This window comes from Pomacea canaliculata, linkage group LG14, assembly GCF_003073045.1.
Source record: "Pomacea canaliculata isolate SZHN2017 linkage group LG14, ASM307304v1, whole genome shotgun sequence".
Taxonomy (NCBI): Eukaryota; Metazoa; Mollusca; class Gastropoda; order Architaenioglossa; family Ampullariidae; genus Pomacea; species Pomacea canaliculata.
Genome location: NC_037603.1, coordinates 13,512,333 through 13,527,457, shown reverse-complemented (window position 1 = coordinate 13,527,457; position 15,125 = coordinate 13,512,333). Strand labels below are relative to the sequence as shown.

The 15,125-nt window shown below is 40.6% G+C and overlaps 1 protein-coding gene across 1 annotated transcript in view; it reads right to left on the bottom strand.

Annotated features, from left to right (window-relative positions):
* The window catches only part of LOC112555351 (olfactory guanylyl cyclase GC-D-like), a 75,065-nt gene that overhangs the window by 6,832 nt on the left and 53,108 nt on the right, over window positions 1-15,125 (bottom strand). Inside the window, exons 12-17 of the mRNA XM_025223711.1 lie at window positions 14,116-14,256; window positions 13,560-13,752; window positions 13,144-13,318; window positions 5,006-5,104; window positions 3,447-3,538; window positions 1,902-1,984 (exon numbers count right to left, since the gene is read on the bottom strand). Coding sequence (XP_025079496.1) covers window positions 1,902-1,984; window positions 3,447-3,538; window positions 5,006-5,104; window positions 13,144-13,318; window positions 13,560-13,752; window positions 14,116-14,256 — 783 coding nt within the window. The remainder of the gene's footprint in view (window positions 1-1,901; window positions 1,985-3,446; window positions 3,539-5,005; window positions 5,105-13,143; window positions 13,319-13,559; window positions 13,753-14,115; window positions 14,257-15,125) is intronic.

Below are 15,125 nucleotides of genomic sequence, written 5' to 3'. Positions count from 1 at the left end.
CCTGATAGTAGAAAAGACAACACCGTAAAAACAAATGTGAAATGTTCAACCCCCCCTTTTCTGTCTTCCTCCTGTGAGAATTCCAAGGCGGAAGGATAATGAGTGAGGACACGAAAACACAAAATTAGATTAAACAAATTTGTTGGGCCTCTGGATAAAGGAAAAACAACAATAACAGAAGCTCTGTCTATAACTGATGTAAAACAAGAGATTTATGAGGAAATAGATAAGCTTGTGGACAACAGGACGGTGGTCATGGAAGTCGGAATCCGCGAGTGTGGACGGGTGTGGGTGAGTGTGGAGGAGGTGATAATAGGGTGGATGAAGAAGCACTCTGCATTACGAGACTGTAAATACATCCAGAAAAAAAGGTAAATATAATTGGAAGCAACTCCGAATATTGCAAAAGTTTCGATTATCCATATTTCACATGGAAGCCCACATACACATTCTCGCAGATGCAAGGCATCTCAAGAAAAAATTCAATAAACATTCTCTGAATATTAGCAATGTCTGCTTCGGTTAATTGGAGTTAGTACTATCATAACTCCTTTGTAGAACATTATGGTGGTGGTGAAAGTCTAGTTTAATCCCTTTTCAACATTACACTCTAAAATCAAGACAGAAGTGTCAGGCCGTTCACCTATGAACCCCTAATATGATTTCATCCAAGCAGGGAGTCCCCTACATGTGTTTCTCAGATGCAATCATGTTCACATGACACTGAAGTCACATTAGTGACACTGAAGATGAAAGTGCACAGGAACAAACCTTGCCAGGCTTCATTCCAGTTTATGTTTGGCGGACGATTTTAACGATCGAGGTCCATGGCCAAAATCGTTTCAGGACCAGGACCAGGACCACTTCAAGAGTCAAAGCCTGCCTTGGCCAGGGCAAACCTCTTCTGGTCAGTCAATAACTGTCTTGCTCGGGAATTGTTCTACTTTCTGTTAGCACTCGTGAGTGGTTCTGAAATTCTAAAAGGAATTCCACAAGACGAGTCTTTCTATCAAATCCCTCAACGCCAATCTAAGAAGTTGAGAGAAAAAGTAAAAAAAAAAAAAAAAAAAGGCAAACAAACAAAATTTTGAAGGAGGAGGACTTGGGAAAATCGGTGAAAGCTTATTGTTTGCTTGCTTGAGTGAGAAATTTCTCACTTTTCTTGAGCTCTCAGGATTAAACTTGCCTGTAACTAAATAGTTCATGTGAAAGAAATAAGTATGTGAGCGAAGACAATAGGAACTCTTTGAAGAATTAACAAGCCTCCCTGTTGCAAAAAGGGTTCGATCCCATTCCCAGAGAAAGTATTTCTCCAACAAATCATAACTCTTCCTTTTAGGTGAGAACTAGTACAGGGAGAACACCAACATCCCAGACATTATTTAAGTGATTTAATTCCTCACCTCGGGGAGACAAATAAACAATAAATAATGCTCGCGTTCAACATATGTCTTTTGAATTTCTGCTGTCACTAAGTCTTTTAAGACTACAAATTAGTTTGGTTATTTTGATTTAGAAAACTTGTTTCAACCTGATTCAATAAATTTTAATACAATGAATAAAATGAAGTCAATTTACTTAGTAAGCCATTATTACATCGCCAAGCGCATTCGTGCCAAATGGTCAAAATTGGGTAACGTGAGTGGTTCGTCGTGCAAAATAGGAAAAAGCTGACATCATTACAAAAAAAAACCAAAAAAAACAAAACAAAAAAAAAAACCAACCAAACCAACAACAACAACACATTAATATGCACGAACAGAAATATAGACAAGTAAGTTTACACTATAATGCAGTCGCACACGCACACTGAAAGAAAGAAAGAAGGGAGGAAAAAAATAGAAAAACAGAAAATAAAAAGGAGGGGATAGAAAGAAAGAAGGAGAAAGGGACATACTTACCCAGTCAGGGGAGGGGGCTTGGGAAGCTCTCTAGTCCAGCCTTCCTTTCCGACTAGCCAGTAAGTGACCACCTTCCCTTTGCCCTGCACACACACGCACACACACACACACAAACAGACACACACAGACACACAAACAAACACACACACACACACAAACACACATCATTAAGCTCTCTGGCTGCAAAGCAAAACACAAAGGCGCGCACACACCCTGCGGTGAGTATCGATGCATGCGCGGTTCTGCCCCTTATAATAGAGTAATAACACGTAGCAATTCACAAAATAACTAAAAAAATAAAAAAGAAAAATTAATGGAGCAAGGGCAAATACAAAAAAACTGTTTCTAAGGTAAAACATAAATTAAAATCGAAGAAATAAAAGAAATCCTTGTTTTAGGAACGAAGAAAGACATTTTTTTCCCAAAAAAAGGCGGCGACTGTTTCTTTCATTATGTGGAAAGCAATCATTTTAGGTTCCGGAGTTTGAACTGAAATGAGCGAAAGTTCGATAACTCTCCCCAAGACGAAGAAAATTACAGGAGGCAGCGTGTTGTCGCCTTCCCTCTTCCGCTCCACTTTTTCCTTTTGGTTTACTGTCTCATTTATTTTCCGATCCGTCCATCCGTCCAGATGAGTACGAGTTTGTCTTCCGTTCTGTTTCTTTTGTATCTTCCTTTCTTTCTTCGCTAGTTCATTCCCAGGGACAGAGGAATGGTAAACGAAATGGCTGGGTGGCATGGATGTGGAATGGTCAAACTGTCAGTCGTCACAGAAGGTTCTGGACTGGATCTCAGCCAAGGACACACTCGATTTTTCTTCTGGATGCAGCTCGTTTTTGAAGAGCTGTCATTTGTGGAATTTTTCCCGGATACTCCAATCTTTCTCTTTCAGCACAATTTTCAGCCAACAACCTGAGAAATGCTACTGTCGAAGGATTTTTAAAAATAAAAAATAAACTATATTCAAATGCATAATCTTGATATAAATCACAGTCTGAGGTGATACATGCTTTAAGAACATGAAAGAAACAGGAAGTATAGAGGGCGTGAAGGGAAAACTGTAGCTAGAAAGGTTTCAGAAACTGTAAAATATTCAATAAAAGACTTCAAACTTCACCTTTACCAAAGAAAACGATCGTTACGATACCATATCCGGTTGAAATAAAACAAAAAGCATTGTTAAGGTTTAAAGAACTGCATTAGAGAAGGAATTTTAGCAGCATTTGTTGAAAATTTGCGAAAATCCTTAGTAGCAAGGACGCCGGGTATTTGGAAAAGCTGGTTCTTCAGTTACTGTTATATTCTGTCAGCAATTTATAATCCACCATTATTTTATAGGCAATGTTATCTTCCTAGATTAGCATAAAAGACATTTATTGGTTCTACCTTCAAACCTTTTACTTTCCCATTATAATTTTAATGTGATTTTTTTATATAATTATGATGAAAGTACGGATTTAGCCTGTTTGTCGCCATGGTAGTGGGTCGTCCTTCCGGAATCTGAAATCTCTTCTTGGTATGGAGGCTCAGAAATCGTAAACTTACCTTCAGCTCTGTTTCTCCTCGGAGGTCGAGATGGTATCCTCCCAGCTCGTCCAGTGCGTTCTTACAATCCTGACTTACGTGAACTCTGAAAGCTGTTAAATTAAAAAAAATGAATCAGAGATATCAAAGTCTTCAAAATACCAATCATATCATCAAATTGTTCTGCATCATCGACATTTTACTGAAAATAGTGTCTACTCGCATGGATCGCTTGCCCAGTTTCAGTTTTACGTGTAGGTTAATACTGTTTTCATCGTCATAGAAATCCTCTTTATCGTTGCTACCATCATCCAAAACATAATCTAAACAACGAACATACCGACCAACTTGCCAAGTGACCTTTCACCTTTATTTTCTTTTGCTAATATTACAAAGTTTGGAAACAAATGATGTCTCATCCTAACTTTTTTTTTAGCAATTTATATAAGGAATAGATTGCAAGGTATGTTGTTATTTAGAGAATGTCTGGCGCATTTGAATGCGTCAGCTCCATACAGTCGATAGTTCGCTAGTAGGAAATCTCGAAATGACTATCAGCTGTTGGTCAGCAAGAAACGCCTGCTAACCCTCTTCCGAATCTGTCATTTTAGCTTGTCCTCAGTGAGTTAAATCCCGCTTTTCTGAACCAACCCATGGTCACGTGCGCAGGACACGCTTCTCGTGCAAGCTTTTTACTTCCCTTTGTCCATTTTTCTCTCTAACGACACTTACGATAGAGCAAAGCTGGAATTAATACTTTTTTCACTCCATGGGGGCAAGGATTTCTTGAACATTCAAGTCTTCTACCTCAGAAGGGTCTTTGCGGTTAGCAATTGGCCTTTTGTATTGAGGGGATGGAAAGTTTCTGTAGAAGTTTTCGATCGAGAAACAGGAGGGAGGCTGTCAATAAGCCCGTTTCCTTTATGATCCCTCTCTCCCTCCCTTTAGCGGTGAAAGCAGATTTAGTGCAGTTACATATTGCGACACCTAGCGGCTCTGACATGTACGTTATGTAAGAAGTCGGAATATCAGAGAAGTAAAACATTGAGAGGTATGAAGGGTGGTAGTTTGAAAGGGGTACTGCTTTTTTCATGGCAACAATAGTATTCTCTCACCGTGATATTTACTACTTTGTTGATCTGGCTACTTATGCATTATCTACCTTTGGAATGGTGCAGGGTTATATATATAATTTATCTATCATGACACTGAAAAATGAACTCTTTCTTAGTGTTTTGAAATTTTTTAACATTCTGATTATCGGTTAAGACATAGTAAAACAACTGCAGCAAACAGTCCAGTGTCGTCATGTTTCAAGAAACATGCAGGTCATGCAGCTTGCAAACGTAGACGCGAAACATGTAGAGGAAGCATGTAGATAAGACACGTAGACGAAACACGTAAACAAAACAAACAAGGAGATGAAGCACGAAGACGAGACACGCAGACGAAACACGTGGACAGACCAAGTAAACGAAACACCTAGACAAAACACGTGGACAAAACAGGAAGTCGAAGCAGGAGAAGATAATAAAAATCTCCTACAAAGCGAACCAGAAGTGAAAAAAAGGACAATTTACCTGCGCCTGTGGATTCCATACGGGAGGCCGTATTGACAGTGTCTCCAAACAAACAGTAGCGAGGCATTGTCAGACCCACAACCCCTGCGACACAAGGACCTGTAAGGACACGAAGACATTAAAAAAAGGAGATGAGGCAAACATACGGGCAAGTCATTAAAGCAATCTTGGCAGCTGAGTTACACGCCTAATGGGCGCTTCAGAGGCAGCTGAAAGCAGCTCACTTTAATGAATGTGAAGAAAGCCACAAAAGAATTGTTATATTGAATGTGTTGCTGCTGTTTACTATGATAATGGTGGATATTCTTTCATGTAACAGAAAGACAGTTTAGGCCCACCCAGAGCGGATCTTTCACCATGTCACCACAATGACTTTTTTAAAGGAAATAAAATATAAGTAGTTCTGTATGGATACATTTATGCAACATGTGTGTGAAGGAAATCTGTCATCATTTATGTATGTTTGTTATGCATGTATGAAGTATTTTATAGGATGGATGGGATGGGATGGATGCCATATCGGGGATGAACTAGTCACAGGTATTAGAATGTGTGCGTGCTTGGGAATCCTGTTCACCAGTAGAAGAAGAAGACAACAACAACAACAACAACAACAACAACAAACAACAACAACAACAACAACAACAACAAAAAAACAACTAGCATGCAAAAAAAAAAAAAAAAAGAAAAAAAAAGAAAAAAAAAAAAGAAAAAAGAAATTAGCTGGGAGTGAAACGGAACTGAGAGACGGAAGCAAGTCTGCAGCAGGACCACTTTTAGCTCTGGAAATGTCCAAGACCTCTTCAAACCTTCAACAGCTCCTATTGATTTCTCCGTCCAACCAACTTTCTCCTTCCATACTTTTCTCCTTCAAGTTTCGACACAGCTGCTTCCCGGACCAGAAATGTCGACAAGGAAATCCCAGTCTACAAAGACTGCGCAAGTTTGGCTCAAGTTTTTATTTGACAGGTTGAAAGACAGGAAGATAGATAAATAGACCCGGACGATCGATGGACAAGATGGAGAGATCGAGTCAGAATCTTTTCTAATACAGAATCACTCGAACACGTGACAGCAACAGCTGGCCTCTATTTTTAGATTCCACGAATTTTGAAGGAAGATAACTTTATTTTTTCGGATCGTTACAAGGTACAAGCAGCGGTGAAGTATTCACCTGCCTCGTGGACGTTGGCTAACATTTTCAAAATTGCCCCCAGAATGCAACATTCTTGTAAAAAGTTAGATGATGGGAAGAAAACATCGCTCGCAGCCTTTAAAAAAAGCCCCAGCTGTTCGGCAGGTTGGATTGTGTGAGATGATGTCTGACTTGAAACCAGTCTGGATATCCGGGTCAGAGGTCAGCTGACGGAAATTTGTCAAGGAATCGGATGCCACGAGGAACAGCTGCGGACGCTGCACTTTTCGACCAAATGTGCAGAGTGGCTGCTTCTAGATAAGTAATTACTTTGTTGATCACCGCTGAAAGGTTAATTGCAGTCCCTCATTATTTTCTCGGTCACACCACCCGCTCCAACCTACCCTCCTACCGACGCGCATGCGCGCACGCACAGTTCCTGCCTCACGTTGAAAGAACCGTGACTTGACTGATGCATTTGTAGTCTCCACAGCAACAGTACAGCTGAGCCACAAGAGAAAATTATCATAAGCCATCAGAGAAAAATAGAAGTAGGCGACAGAAAAAGAGTTGAAAAGGCTTTTCCGAATTAGGTCAGCACATCCTGTCGGAAATAATTCGGCGCCTAACATTTTCCACTCTAAAAGTTTCCGGTGTTTGGATGGACTGAACCTGATAAGAGGCTCTGTGTATCTTGTATCTTCTGAGAGGCATGACAACCCACAAGTATAAATTTTGAGGTAAAAAGATCAAAGTTAAAGAAGAAAATCAGACGAAAAAGAAAAAAAAATTAGGAATAAAAAAACAGTGAGATATGAGAGGATAAAGAAGAGAGTGGAAAAAAATTCAAGAGAGGGAAGTAAAGCTAGAAAGAAACTTAAAAAGAAAGGTAAACTAGAAAGAAGAGAGGAAAAAAAACGAAAATAGAAAGAAGGAACAAGAGAGAAAAGAATAGGATGAGGGATAGACTGAAAAAATTATAGGAGAGGATATAAGAAAAAGGAGTTAAAAGAGAGAGAGAGAATGGAAAAACAAAACAAGAAATTGAAAGGAAAAAAACTGACAATGAAACATAAAAGAAGAAAAGATTAAGCAAAAAAATAAATAAATAAATAAAAAAAAACAAAAAAACAAAAAAAAAAAAAAACAAAAAAAAACCGAAACAAAAACAAACTAAAATAAAATAAATAAATAAAAAATGGAGAAAGAAAGTCAAGAGATAAAATATGAAATTCAATAAAAAGAGAACAGAAGGAGAAAGATCGAGGACTGGGAAAAGGGAAAGAGATGTAAACCTTTACCGTTGGGATTTCCCCGTCCTCACGGTAATGAGTTTGGCTTCCTCTGTGATCAGCTGTCCTTGCTCCTTTCACCAGCTAAGACTGTTAGCTTAGCTCTGCCTCCAGGGCAGTCTTTGTGATTGGGTCTCACCCCTAACCCTACCCACCCACCCAGTCCCACCAAGCTTTTGGTCGCAGGGTAGCCAGTGCCTCCATCCTCCTCTCAGCAACTCGAAATAGCATTCATTGTTGAAACTGTGTTCGTAATTAGAGAGCTGATGGCTTCTGATCATTCTCAGCTGAGCTCAGAGCCCGATGAAGGATTGTACACTTTCTTTACGAAATACTTCTCCAGAGTCTGGATAATGAGAGGGGATGTCACCTCTCCATCCTTTAAGGGTAGTGGGGAATGCTGGACATTTCTTCCTTCTTTCAAATAAACACCAGCAAACAAACACAAGATGGGGAAAAATATCCGAAAGGTTTCTCTAAAAGTACATGGGTTAAAAAGGTTTCATTTTTTTTTTTAAAGTGATGGAGACTACTTTTACTTTTAAATATTTAATCTCGCATATCTTTTCATTACACATGTATACACATCAGGACATAATCCTTTGTGCGTCACATGAAAACTTAGCCAATCAAAACGCAGTAAACAATTCTTTGCAAACACTCTTTTACACACACACACACACACACAAACTGACGGAAGAAATATGTTTGTAAAATTGAACGAAGAAAAAAAAAACAACCAAAAAACAACAAAAAAAAACAACAAAAAACCAAAACAAACAAACAAACAAAACAAACAAACAAACAAACAAACAAACAAAAACCAGAAAACCGCGGTGAGAAATTTTAAGTCATGGGATCCACGACAAACAATTCTCTTTCAGTCTTCTGTCTGCCTGCGTACTTCCGTTCTTTCGTCTGCCATTATGTCTTCGTGTTCCATTTTTTTATTTTAAAAATGAAAGTAGGTGTCCAATAGTTTGCTAATCAATTCAATGTTTTGTCTTCTGTTCTGAAATCTCTGGTCCTCACAGTGAAGTACATGTTGTGCAGATTCTTGAGGTATCCACATCATGACAGAAAGAAGAGGGTTAGCTCTTATCTTTCCATTAAAACCGCGACTGGTCGCCATGGTGATGAAGATAAGGGTACAGCTTGGGTGTCTTCGGAGCGTGGCCAAGGATCTCTTGTAGACGTCCAGCGTGTGAAGAGTAACTCCACCCGCGTTTCTCGTTTATTTATTCAGGGTGCTTTCTCCTTTAAAATCGCATTTAGTGGCTAACCTTTCTTGTTCTACCTGCGTCAGCCATCGATCAAAAATCAACTCTGATCAGTCTCATTCTCTGTCTGGCTCAGGAAGGGGAGTGAATACTTTATCAGTCTGGACTGTTGGTCTGTCCTTTTCCCAGTTTAGCTATCAGCTCTGGTGATTCTTTGCTGATGACAGGCAACTGCACTCAAGAACAACCTTCTACCTTAGAGTATAACGGGTATAACAACGGGTATGATGACGGGTATGATGACGGTGTAATGACGTCAGATGAAATGGTAATGGCCTGTAAAGAGTTATCTCCATTCTTGTCTGAAACACGTACATAGAAAGGAAACTTGGGGGGAAAAGGGAGGGGAAGGAGGTTTGAGGGGGAAAAGTTCTAATGGCGAGCAGTCTCTGTCTCGTACCAGTTCCTCTGTGAACTACATTCAGTCTCTCAGATGCACGTGATGGACAACCCATGAGAAACAATCTTTCCGCCGACTGCCGTCTCGGAGGTTTGTCAGCCACGCTATAAATCTTGTTTGTCAGATAAAAAATGGCTCCCACCGCTGGCTTTCTCTCTGAATGATTGCCCTTAAGTTGTGAAATCCCCGCGGTCTTTTTTTTTTTTTTTTTTTTTTTTTCGCGAGTGGGTGGGATACCGGAGCTTGTCGTACCACAGCTTCCGCCCCCTGCCTCCTCCCGGAGACCGGCGTGTGTTTCCATGGTTACAAGAAACGACGTCGTAGTGGCACCAGCGAGCACCGTGTTGTCTTCTCTCGAACGTGCAGAGTTTGAGGTCCAAACTTTGGACACGAGTGGTTAACGGTTAACGAGGTTTAGTGGCTAATGGCTCACCCGATGACTGGATAATGGTTAACGAGTCCAGCCTGGTGCTCACGTGCAAGATCGTCTTTTTGCCCCCATCCACCCCAATGGATCATTCTTACACCAGGATGAGACGTGGCAGCACGCCAGTTCATGACAAAGATGGAGGACATTCGTCTAGTGAGCCCACAGCAGCAACAGCATCGCTGGACCAGCAGCAATGTAAGTGCACTCTCGACACCAGCATCACACCATCGATCCCTGGAAGACAGCTTGTGGCGTCGGCTTTTCTTTTTTTTTTTTTTTTTTGAGGGGAGATGTGTGAAACACACTAGCCATGGACTAAGGTTACTTGTCTGCCCCACGGGTTTCTTTTATCTACACTTAGATATGTAGGTGGCGACATCTATCAAGACTGAGATCAAGTCGAGGACTTTAAGGCTTAGATACCCACAAGCCTTTGTAGTCACAGCAAGCAAGGAGGATCCTGGCAATAATTGGTCCACCATCGCTCGATTCTTTGGCCACAGATGAACTATTGAGAAGCTGAAGCTTCACCAGGGATGCTCGAGCTTTCTACGAGACCAAGGAATCAGCAAGGTGCTAATACGAGGTGACTAAGGGAAGTCACGCTAAGCGACTACAGCTCACGCAGGAAAGAAGTATGGAGTGAGGGTGGATGAATAAGGAAGGGATGGTAGAAATAATTAAAAAAATTGCACAGCGGGGGAGTCTTCCCTCGTGAAAACTTGCGGCTAAATGTCGTTGGACTCTCAAGTCTTTTGACTGATGAATGCGATTTAAATATCACGCAGAGCTCAGATGCGGGGCATTGACACAGAAAGGAAATGGTTTCTCTGCACGCATAAACATGTTCTTGGAATGTCCGTACACACACGTACACTGCTTGTTTATCATTCAGAAACAGACTTTAGTCACTTTTAAAACAGAATGTTATGAGTACATTCAATTTATCATTGAAACACGTTTTTCGAAACACGTTTTTCATACATGTTTGTCACACATAAACATATTTTTATAGGCTGAGAATAAAATACAAAATATATAGCTCAGAGAATACCAACACCATACGATAGAATGTACGAAATTTCGTTAGTTCAGCATTTAAAAATATAATAGTGGGTTTCACAATTTCAAAATATTTTTGATGAAAACAAAGTCACGTGCGTTGTGGAGAGCGGTCCAGGAGATGATGAGTGTTTTTATCTGCAAGTGAAGGACATCCGGAATAAGAGCTGCTTTCCCACTGTGTAAAGTAGTCTAAAATGTTTTAACAAACAGCATAAAGAGATAAACCCCGCGATAAGCTGTTTGCTTGATGGTGTCGATAAAAGAAGAGCAAAAGTGCAAACAGCAGTCAAGAAGGATCAAGATGAAAATGGAGACACTCTCCAGGTACCCAGTATGCGAAAACACCGCAGGCAAAAAAAAGTTTTTTCCTTTTTTTTTTTTTAAGGTCTTGTTCAGGTTTTTATCAAAATCCAGACACTTTTTTTAAAGTTCTCGTGGGAAACATTTTTTTCTACTTATTGAGTATGTCAGTGCAGGATATTATTTTATCAAATCTGGTAAAACTCTCTCGTTCTCTACAAACATCACAATCCTCAGGAAGAGGTCACCAACACAAACATGAGGATAGTACGTGCAAAGGTTGAATTTTTTACCCAATAAGAGAGGTAGGGTCATGTATTATTAGTATTAGCTGTGTACAAAGGTGACGTCACGAGCAGGTATTTCAAGGCGAATTAGTGATGTATGTATGTACCTTGAAACAAAATTAAGCTTTTTTGCCCTAAATTTAGGAGATATAGTTGATTCAAGCGAGCTTTATTTAGTCATTAAAAAGAAATGTTCATACCACACTCGCCCTTTAACGACTAGAAGCTATAGATCAACGAAGAATGTATTAACCAGTTATTAGTCGTTCGTAAGCTGTAATTTAAAAAAACTGATTTAAAGACTAGAACTAGTATTGAATTTTCGTTGATACTTATATTCAGCAACTGATATAAATCTCTTGCAAAGTACTTTCTGGTTGCGAATACATACATAGGTGGAGTAAGCATGTGTTTTTGTGTTTGTGTGTTTGTGTGTGTGTGCCTTGGAAAGTAAGTTGAACAATTTTGAGTGCAAACCGTAGAAGGTTCGAGAAAGACACAGCTGGGGAAAATGACTACTGATGATCAAGAGCCGTGAACTGTGAAAGCTCTATCTCTCCAGCGGAAAGGGCGGATGGAGAGGACGCACAAAGTATTGCTTTGCTGGACTTGCCGGCTCCCTCCCAGGGTCTCCCAATGTCCTAGCGTGCGAACTTCAACAAATGAGACATCGCCAAAGGTCAAAAGCTGAGAGAGGGAATCAGGTTCTGTAATCTTATCAGTCGATAGGGAGAACTCTGGCTGGAGGTAGTCCGAAGAAGGATTTTTCATGCTCGACGGAATCTCATTTTCCAAAGGGTGGATAAGAGGAGGTACCATCTGCAGACACCCGCTTTGCTTTATGTTTTTGTTTTTCTTGAAAATTATCATGATTATTGTCTCAACGACAAAAAGTTGATTTAAAGAAAAGCAGACATTGGTAAAAATGAACATTTCTACTTTCTGCCTACTGACACTTTAAAAAAAAAACAAACAAAAACAAAACAACTAAGTAAGGCACGCACGCACGCACACACTTCCACACACAAAACAAACTTAGAAAAGACAAGCACACAGGCATGAAATCTAGGACAAGGGAAGACGATGAATGGGTGGTTGAATGGACGGACGCAAATTAGCAGAAACCTGAGGAGTTTCACAATGCAGACAGCAAAGTCCTCAGCGGAGATAAATGCTCGTAATAATTCTTTTTCCTTCGATGCATTCAGCAGATACTGAGCTCAAATGTAAAAACACTCTCATCAGCAAATTTCGATTTTTGTCAACGATCCACGGAGAAGCCTGCGTGGACATCATTTTCTCCAGAGGGACAGGCTTCCATATTTTGTAGAGCCTATGACTGTCGTTGCCGTTCACCTTGTTCTATTCCCCAGGACATTCAATCTGTGCATCTTATTTGTCTAACTGCAATCTATGTTCTTTTGAAGGACTTAACAGCCTTCGTCCAACATTACAGAGAAACTCCAGAAATTTGACCTGCAATCTGATGGCAAGGGCCAACGTTGGTTGCATAAGAATCATCGTGACAACAGCAACTAGGCATGGATGGCATAGCCTCTACAGGATCAAGAGGATGCTAACTGGACTAAATCCACTCCATCCTATGCCAGGGAGTCGTGGCATACCAAACAGTTTCGTCTTATGTAATCCACGATTAGGAATTCCTGGCCAGACTGCGTGCATCATGTTACCCCAGGGCCAGGAGATCAGCAAATGTAGTTCCGGTAACAGATGCACGGATCGTACCGACATTTGAGCTGGTGCCTGCCTGGTCCACCCAGGACCCGGTATTAAACGGTCTTTAGTTATTGCGTGGACGAACGATAACTGAAGAAAGGAGACAAACTAATACTGTCCAAAGGGAGACAATAATCTACATTGTAGTAAGACACCTGAGTGATACCTATGTGCTGATGGTATGATAATTGGTAAATAATGGTAAATATTACCTGTATGGAGGCCGATGCGGAGCCTGAGAGGTACAGCCGGCATGTGTCTGATCGTGAAGTGACCGCACTGCGACAAGAGGTCAAGGGCCATCGTGCTTATTTCCCCTGCGTGGCGATTGCCGTTCCTGATCGGAAGTCCACTGACCACCATGTATGCATCGCCTATTGTCTCAACCTTGAGCAAGGAGAATCAGAAATTTAGCAATAATTTAATTATATCATGAATAATTATAATTTATATCATTAATAAATTTCTGGTTGAAAATTGTGTTTTTAAGTCGATTTCCAATTTATCCCATGAACAATTGTCATTTCTCACCTTAATGACTGCATAGAAATTTATTTCATGAATAACTTCCATTTTATCTTATTACTAACTGCCATTAAAAAAAATTATGGTACCGTTTGACACCTACCTTGTACACGTCGTACAGCTCTATGGTGGCGTCAAACATGGTGTACAGGTCATTGAGCAGGTCAACGACCTCCATGGGTGTGCTCCTGGCAGAGATGGTCGTGAAGCCCACGATGTCACTGAAGTAAATGGTGACCTCTGAAAACTGCTCAGCCTGCACGTTGCGCCCCATCTTGAGGCTTTCCGCAACGGTTCTGCAAAAAAAAAAAAATAATAATAAATAAAAATAAAAAAAATAAAATAAATAAATAAAATAATAAAAAAAAGATTTCGCTACCTTTTTGTTTCTTACCGCCATTGTTCTGAAATGCAAACATACTCGTAAGAGCTTGACATGCCACGGAACTCGCTAATGGAAGGGAAGCTGCAAAGTCTGGATGAAATTATGGGCCTAATGAACCTCAGCCTCTCATTACTTGTGTGAGAGGCATTTCCGTGCAGGGTTATACACACCTGCATTTTGGTCTGTATGCACGTGATCATTAATGAGATTGCACGACCGAAAAGTACAGATATAGCAACAAAGAAGCGGCCGTCAGCCGATGAAGGCTACTCACGAGGGCAGCATCCTGAATAGAAGCTGATCCGTTTTCTTTTTTTCCTCCTCAAGCTGCATTGTTCTTTCAGCCACAATGTCTTCCAAGTCGTTGGAGTATTTCTCCAGCATCTTGAACATGGTGTCCACAATGTTTGCCTTCCTGATCAATGCAGACACACGGATAGAAGCAGAAACAGATTGGGAAACAGACAGACAGACAGACAGACAGACAGACGGAGGGACGGACGGACGGACGGACGGACGGACGGACGGACGGACGGACGGACAGACAGACAGACATCAAAATTCGTTAGTTCAGTCATAAACACAAATATAATTAGCTGAAGCAGCAAGCCAGTTTCCTGTTTATTACCTCTTCACCACCCTCCCACTGAAACTCTTTGCTCATACGCTATTTCTGCTAAGCATCAAATAGTTGTAAAGAAGAATTATTATGGACACATGCACGAACCCACTTAAATGAGTTCGAGCTAATGTAATTAAAGCTAGCATAAAATGTTGTCTTAGGAGCCAATCCATAGTTGCGGCAGGCAAAACCTTTCTTTTATACTTTATGTGAGAAAGAAAGAAAGAAAGAAAGAAAGAAAGAAAGAAAGAAAAAGAAAGAAAGAAAGAAAGAAACGACAGACAGACAGACAGACACTGAGAGAAAATCTTTATAGGGAAAACCAATGAGTCTGACAGTCTTCGTGGAGAAGGAAAGAAAGAAACAGGATGAGCATTTCCTCATTACTTCTTTATTTCGCGAACAACAAGCACAGAACGAGAGAACTCCTGGTACAGCCAGACCAACCCTTCCTTTGTGGTGTCCCTCAAGATATCATCATCCCATCATCATCTCATCATATAACAACCCGAGGGCCCGCACCGTGCGATGTCCTTTCACATATTACATGTCACAGAGTTAGACGACCGCCATCTTCTGCACTGTTTCTGCAGATTTATGGTCATGTCATCTCTCATGGGCTGCCTCAGGAGTTTTACACTCTCGAATATTCGATTGCATCA